Here is an 8348-nt window from a genome sequence, read left to right on the forward strand (position 1 = left end):
TGTCAAGTCAGATACCTCTAGGTTGTCTGTCTTTACCATGCTGGGTTTACTACCTGACGGTCTCCCTTCCTGTTCATTCTTCAAACTGTCTTTGGGTGGATCTGAGAGAGAAGACTCCCCATATCCTGTCGTTTGATGAATAGTTTCCTCTTCTTCTTCTTCCATTTCTTCAGATTGGGTTACCACTCTTTTCTCCTTCAGAATACACGGCCTTACGAATCCCTTTGACACATTACTTCCCGTGTCATCCTCAATTGTACCAGGGTGTTCCGTGGTCCCATCCTCTGCGGGTTCTGATTTCCTCTTCTGTGCTCTCTTTGCCTTCCCTGCTCCCACTGTCTGCCATTGATTTATGGCAGCGGAAGAGATGGGATGAGAAACTGGTAGAGAACTATCTTGAGGGACCACTGCCCTCGAGCACAAAGGAGCAGCCGCCTCTCTTAAGATACCTTCAGTGACGCTGGGATCCTCTCGAGGCTGATCTGGGCGTTGAGGAGCTGCAACCTCTTTAATGATAGTGGGGCAGTCTGCTCTCCTGTGATCCTTCGCTTTGCATACAAAACAACGGGGTTCGTTTGTCATATAAAACACCCTGTATTTCTTTCCATCAAAAGGAATAACAAACGACCCCTCACATTCAGCATCCTTTCCCAATTCAATGGAGACTTGTCTTTTAAAAGACCAGACATGTTGTAGGGAGGGCTCATGACAGCCCAAAGACACAGGCTTGATGGGTGATCTCAACACTCCCAGTTGTTCCAGGAAAGGCACCACGACATTGTCAGGCACATAAGGGGGTATATTAGATATAATTATCCTTGTACCAAGACTTGAGAGTGGCTCGACTTGTACATAGAGTCCTCCCACACTAATCCCTTTCTCAATGGCCTTGTTTGCTGCAGCCTCTGAGTTAAGAAAGAGCACAGCTTGTCCATACATTTTCGAGGCTGCAACTATCGTTGCTGGATCAACCACACTAGCGAGTGCTTATACATAGGCCTCTATTTGGGTGATTTGTCCCAACTCGCATCTCACCCCGTGCTTCCTTAACACCTTAAAAATAACACCTTAAACGGGTGGGCAGGGCGGTTCCCACCTGCACAAGAGGTAGTCGCGGCTATTTTTGCCCATGTACCATCCAGAGGCATGATTACTATTAACGGTATATTCCCCGTCAAATGAAAATGAAAAAAAAAATACCAATTAGCTCGTTCGCGAGCTTTTGCTTATTTTAGCGCGACCGTACCGGTATGCTAATGATTAACTCAAAAGGATAATCAAACGGGCGTTCAGCAAATAACTTATCGGCTTAATTGCCAAAACTATGCAAATTTAGCACAGAAAGTCAAGGGTCATTAAGCAAAAACAAGGAAGTCAAACAGTTTTGAGATATGCCACAAATCGGGCGCGGCAAAACTAGTCCCACAAGGGCGCGGCCGCTAGGCCCGAACACAAAAGGACTAATAACTCAAACGGGACGTCAAAATAAAATAACAAAATGAACCAACTCGGTTCAGATAACCCAAATAAACCAAAAATACAAACGAAAACGGAGGAGGATGAGGAGGAAATGTCGAAAATAGCACGGCTCGAGGAGCAGAAAAATGGCGTGGCGTGGTAGTGGTAGTAGTAGTAGTAGTAGTAGTAGTAGTAGTCGTAGTAGTAGTAGTAGTAGTAGTTGTTGTAGTAGTAGTTGTAGTAGTAATATATAATATAATATAATATAATATAATATAACATAATATAATATAATATAATATACTATAATATAATAATAATAAACAATAAGTAATAACACAAAACTGTGATGTTTTATTGTTTTTTGTAATTGTTACATCTTCTGCAATGAATGAATATGTTTTTACTTTTGAACAATATTTGTATCTCAGCATTTGGAAATGAATCCATTAAATAATTTTTAAAAGTTTGTACATAAATTTTATACTCACAAGTTATTCCCAAGAGCTTGTATCTTCGTCGCTCCTAGATAGTCCATTAGTTCAGGGTCAGAAGCTTCATCTCCAACCACGGTGGGTCCAGTCTCCTGTTCCCAAACAAGCTCCACGTGTTATTGCAATCTTTCCATGCCAGGTTTACGTCGAAGGACGTATTAAACTACACTACACAGTATTCCTTAACACCACCATTCACACCGCTACTACTTATTCAATGACCCCAATTATTCCGATCTTGTTGTGGGGTCAGCTAGGGAACCTTTTCGCCCAAGTCTCACAAAGCCAGCCACTCATGGCCAGGCGTGACATTCAACTGGATCTAATTTGGCCAGGAATTTGTAATTTGTTTAGGATGCCAGCAAAAATTTGCCTACTCTTTGCAAAGAACAATGTGGGATATTTTAAATTCCACCAACTAATGTTTCCAGATAGTGCTCCAAGTTAATATCCGAGGGACTGTGCACACATTGTTGCCTCGACCTTCATGCAAAACACCTCGATGACCGATTATAGCTGGGTCGAGATTCAAACTTAGATTTTATAGCTCTGAGTCGAGTGTGCACATCACTAGAGTCTAGGCTATCTTAACAGCACATAACACACCACCCTCAATAGCACTATATATAAAATTGAGATTGTTTTTTAAATCTTATTGTTTTTAAATATCGCAATATCCAAAGTATTAGGAATATGACGTAAACTGTTCTTGTGGAGGTATCTAGTTACCCTCGGCAGAGGAGAGGGTATTGCATTTGAGTCCGTTTGTTTGTTTGTCTGTTTGTTACTTGCAAAATCGAAGATTTTTCAAGTATATTGGTCGGTTGCGTTTGTGGTTCTGTCTGTTTGTCTGTTTGTCTGTCTGTCTGTCTGTTTGTCTGTCACTGGCCTACAGGTCACAATTCTAAACCGATCGTCACGAAACTTCATCAAGTTGTCTAGGTCGTCCCAATTGAGAAGCATATTGATTTTGAGGTCAAAGGTCAAAGGTCATCTGGAGGTCAAATTTCCAGAATCGCCATTTTAAATCCGATTGACTTGAAAATTGAACAGCATTTGCATATCGAGTCAATAAATTGGGAAACGTACTATTTTTGAGGTCAAAAGGTCAAAGGTCAACTCAAGGTCAAACTTCCAAAATCATCAATTTTCATCTGAAAAACCATCAATTTTCATCCCATTGACTTGGAAATTGAACAGCATTTGCACATTGTGTCAATAAATAGGAAAACCAACTATTCTTGAGGTCAAAAGGTCAACTCTAGGTCAAACTTCCAAAATCATCAATTTTCATCTGAAAACTCATCAATTTTCATCCGATTGACTTGAAAATAGAACAGCATTTGTGTATTGCCTCACTGAATTGGGAAACCAACTATTTATGAGGTCAAAAGGTCAAAGGTCAACTCAAGGTCAAACTTCTAAAATCATCATTTTTCATCTGAAAAATCATCACTTTTCATCCTGTTGACCCAAGCTTTGATCAAGATTGTAAATTTTAATCTTCATCAAATGGACAATTTGCTGTATCAATGGAAAACTTTGGGGGGGGGGGGGGGGATTTTGCAAGTATCATGCTACGCATGACGTCTCCTTGTTTGTCTGTTTGTCTGCACAGAATAAATATGATTTTCACTGCAACCGTTGGTCCGATTGACAGGAAATTTTCACCATAGGTGCAACTCCAACTGCATAATTTTTTATGATAATTATGACGTCATGGGTCACGTGGTTTGGCCGCCATCTTGGAAAAATCGAAAAAATTTGCACCTCTATATCTCGGAAAGCGCTGAATAGAAAAAAATTGAGAAATGGCTCATTGTAAAGAACTCTCCATGCGGAATAAAATATGTTAATTATGTCATAGGTGCCTCCATTATGACGTCATAATTCGACCAGTACAAAACTTCATCCGATCAAGATGAAATTTATTGAGCGTCCTGTAAGCATAAATTGGTGGAGAAAAAAAAATGATAACGTCATAGGTCACGTGGTTCCGCCGCCATATTTGCTTTAACACAAAAGCCTTAAAAACCATTGAAAATACATCCTGGCGAGGGTTTGCAATCTCTGATTGCTCTTTTTCTTGTTTTTCCTTTGTTATGTATACTAATTTTGGGCTAATGGAGAAGTGTGGCATCATCATGTACATAAGCTTAAAAGAGAAAAAAAAATCACATAAAAAAAAAATCACAACCTTCTGTGTGAAATGTAATCCAAAAAATGAAAACAAGGCTGATATTTTTGACTCTGACAAGGCCAACCTCCACATTTGGATTCCCTGCTTGATTGAAACCAATGACTTACGCTGCCAACAAGTACCATTCCCTTTACAGTTTATGTTCCTGAGGTTTGTTTGTGTTGTGAGTAAAAACAGTATTACATGTCTGTCATCCTCATATGTATCCTAAAAAAAACATAAAACTAGAAAGCATCTGAAAATCCAAAGCCCGTCCTTGTCCGTTTGTTTTCAGACGTCTTCTTCTTCTGTATGCTCAAAATAATGAAAACGGTTTAAAAACAAGTACAGGTACATTCAAAGTACACCGCCCCCATGCCAAATAATTAAATATCCTACAGCGCGGCATTGCCGGGGCGCCTAAGGCGCCCGGCAATACCGCAGTGCAGCTCATTGAGGCTGCATTGGGAAGGAGAGGTGTACACTAATTGATTGATTAATCGTATAATTAAAATCAATAAAAGATTATCACAAACTATTTTCTTAATCAATTGGCTAATAGCATAACTAAACCACTAGTGCTTCATCCGAAGATGTATCTTTTAGAAATTTAATTAAATAAGTCATTAATAAAAAAATAAATAATTAATTGATTAATCAATAAATAATTAATCGATTAAATGATTAATCAATAAATGAAAAATATCCTTGATAGCCACATCACTTGGTCACTGTCATGTCCAAATATTAGCTTCCCAGCTCAAAAGGTGCCTGAGATATTGGCCAAATGAGAAAGAAAATAAATAAATGATTAATAATGAAAATAAATAAATAATAATCATTAAAAAATTAAATTATTAATCAATTCGGTCAAAGAACACATAAACCACCACCATTTCATCAGAATCTGTAACTGAAAAACAATTTTTTTTTTTAGTAATTAATCGAATAATTAAATAATTAATCGATTAATTGATTAATTGATTAATCAATAAATCAAAAATATCCTTGATAGCCACATCACTTGGTCACTCATGTCCAAATATTAGCTTCCGAGCTCAAAAGGTGCCTGAGATATTGGCCAAATGAGAAAGAAAATAAATAAATGATTAATAATGAAAATAAATAAATAATAATCATAAAAAAATTAAATTATTAATCAATTCGGTCAGAGAACACATAAACCACCACTATTTTATCAGAATCTGTAACTTAAAAAAAAAAATTTTTTTTGTCATAAATCGAATAATTAAATAATTAATCGATTAATAGATTCATTGATTAATTAATAAATCAAAAATAGCCTTTGCAGCCAAATCACCTGGTCATTGGCATGTCCAAATATCAGCTTCCTAACTCAAAAGGTGCCTGAGTTTATGGTCAGAAGAGAAAGGAAATTTGATGAATTAAATAAGTACATAATTAATCGCTAATAATTAAATAACTCCTCAATTAATTGATTATTCAAAAAACAAAAAATAATGTTTTTGAGAAAGGACTTGCTCACTATTGTGCCGAAATTTCAGCTTCCTAGCTCAAAGGATGGCTGAGATATCGCCCAGACAAACAAACAAGAAAACAAGAAAACAAACAAACAAACAACCAGAGTGAAAACTGAGTACTCCCTTTCAGCGTGCGTCACTGCCGAGCCCCCTTCGGTGCCCGGCAATGACGATTTGCAATGCCTGGAGATGGCATAGGAAAGGTGCGGTGTACAATAATACAAAATGAAAATTGATGATTTTATGCCACTTTTGACCTTTTGATCTAAAAAAAATATGTATAAACTTCTAACTTTTGATTGGTGAACCAATGCAGTGACCCAATTTGCAAATTCTTAAAATTTCAGGTCAATCGGATTTAAATTGACAATTTTATGTGATGCTGACCTTTGACCATTTGACCAAATTCTTAATTTGCTTTCTTCATATTCTCATAATATAGCTTTGTTGAAATTTGACGACAAAACTCAAATGGTAAATTCAAATTTCAAGTCAATTGGATGAAAATTGATGATTTTAGATAATGCTGACCTTTAACCTTTTGACAATATTATTAATTTTTTTTCTCCGTTTATCATAATAAAGCTTTGGTGAAAATTTGATGACGATAGCTCAAATAGTAAAAAAAAAAGTTACTGCCTGGATACACACACATACATACACGAGACACACAAAAGTGATTGCAAAACCCTGTCTCCTGCTGCGCGTGGGACGGGCTAACTAGCCTACTTCACTTCACTGCAGGATGAAGGTCTCCCTCAACTTGTTTTGAGCCTTGAGGGGTGTTTGGAGAAAATACACAGGGTAAAGAGACATGTGGACCACCCTGTGCATTGGATGGCACATCTGGAAACGAACTTCACTTGGCAGCCAGGAATGAATGAACCTGCCTGATGAAGTGATGACATTCCATTGAAGACTGAAGCCGAACCGTGCAGATTTGAGGACGCAATTTCGCGCTCAAAGCATGCATGGCAGAGGCACACATATCACAACAAAAACGGATTCCCGAAGTTCTGTACGACTTGCAGGTGGAAATTTGTAACTTTGAAACCACCAAAACGATCTTGCTCTTTGGGAGGTAACGACCTGGACCACAAACTACTACTTTAACAACAACAATGATGCCCTCCTTGTGAGATGGGGACGGATAAGGTATCCGGCTCTTTCAGGAACCAGCTGAGGGACAGAAAACTTTGAGATGAAACATCCTGCCTATGAAGAGTTTTTGACAGTTTATAGTTGAGTGAGGAATCAAACCCAGACTGCACAGCTCAAAGGTAAATGCAGCATTGTGCACTACATCTCTATAGCATTTTGTTGGACATACTGACGTGGGCTTCAAAACACCTAATGATCAAGCCGTGGCTTGATCGGCTTGCGATCGTGCCAACACCTAATGATCAAGCCATGGCGTCACTGACCGTACGAATCTGTGTGCTGAGCAGTACATAAGGCATGGCACGCCTTTGTGAAGTTACGCTTGGCTCCTGCGAGATCCACAGTGAAGAAGGAGTTCCACTGGCTCAGTGATCACTCGTTGGTAATTCCCACGAAGTTTACAGAGAGGATAGCTAGAGAGAGAAAAGACAGCTAGAGGGTGAAGACAGCTAGAGTTTGAAGACACCTAGTGGGAGAAGACAGCTAGAGGGAGAAGACAGCTAGAGGGAGAGAGGACACCTAGTGGGAGAAGACACCTGGTGGGAGAAGACAGCTAGAGGGAGAAGACAGCTAGAGGGAGAAGACAGCTAGAGGGACAAGACAGCTAGAGGGACAAGACAGCTAGAGGGACAAGACAGCTAGAGGGACAAGACAGCTAGAGAGAGAGGACAGATAGAGGGAGAGGCCAGCTAGAGGGGAAGGACAGCTAGAGGGATAAGACAGATAAAGGTAGAGGTCAGCTCGAGGGAGAGAAGACCGCTAGCGGGAGAAGACAGCTAGAGGGAGAAGACAGCTAGAGGGAGAAGACAGCTAGAGGGAGAAGACAGCTAGAGGGAGAAGACAGCTAGAGGGAGAAGACAGCTAGAGGGATAAGACAGATAAAGGTAGAGGACAGCTCGAGGGAGAGAAGACCGCTAGCGGGAGAAGACAGCTAGAGGGAGAAGACAGCTAGAGGGAGAAGACAGCTAGAGGGAGAAGACAGCTGGAGACAGAAGACAGCTAGAGGGAGAAGACAGCTGGAGACAGAAGACAGCTAGAGGGAAAAGACAGCTAGAGGGAGAGAGGACGGAGAGAGGAGACAAAAGTAAACAGGTGGAGTGAACTTCGGACCCAGCCACATCGTTTGCGTCACGTGCCTGCGTCTGCAACTGCAGCATCATGAAAAGTTTATTATCCGTGCTGATTGCTCTTACAGTGAACCCTTTGTTCGTGGATTTCCTTCTGAAAGTTCTGCACTATATCTGGAATCACTCAAACGTGCCGTTTTGGGATGCTGATCACGTCCTTGAAGGAAAAAGGAAATTGCTTGATGTTTCCCATCATACTGCTGTTTCTAGTAACCGAGCAATATTTTTGGATTAAAAGTTTGGACTTAATTTTGGACTTGATTAATCTTATTTTCGTTTTCAGAGGTTGACGTTTTTCCATCTGGTTTATGAATAGAGATGAATATGGTAACATCAACCGTCATGTGATTGTGCATATGACAACGCTTTGAAGATGGGTCAACATTGCAGCAAATAAAATAATACCTCACCTCCTGTTTCAAAATCA

General features: G+C 39.6%; 1 protein-coding gene across 1 annotated transcript in view; it reads right to left on the reverse strand.

The window, feature by feature from the left end:
- The window catches only part of GCHFR (GTP cyclohydrolase I feedback regulator), a 65771-nt gene extending 57833 nt beyond the window's left edge, over positions 1 to 7938 (reverse strand). The window contains exons 1-2 of the mRNA XM_068130163.2: positions 7058 to 7938; positions 1950 to 2044 (exon numbers count right to left, since the gene is read on the reverse strand). Coding sequence (XP_067986264.1) covers positions 1950 to 2044; positions 7058 to 7093 — 131 coding nt within the window. The 5' untranslated portion in view covers positions 7094 to 7938. The remainder of the gene's footprint in view (positions 1 to 1949; positions 2045 to 7057) is intronic.
- Between the last annotated feature and the right edge of the window lie 410 nt (positions 7939 to 8348).

Source organism: Myxine glutinosa, chromosome 1 (assembly GCF_964187855.1).
Source record: "Myxine glutinosa chromosome 1, kmMyxGlut1.1, whole genome shotgun sequence".
Lineage (NCBI taxonomy): Eukaryota > Metazoa > Chordata > Myxini > Myxiniformes > Myxinidae > Myxine > Myxine glutinosa.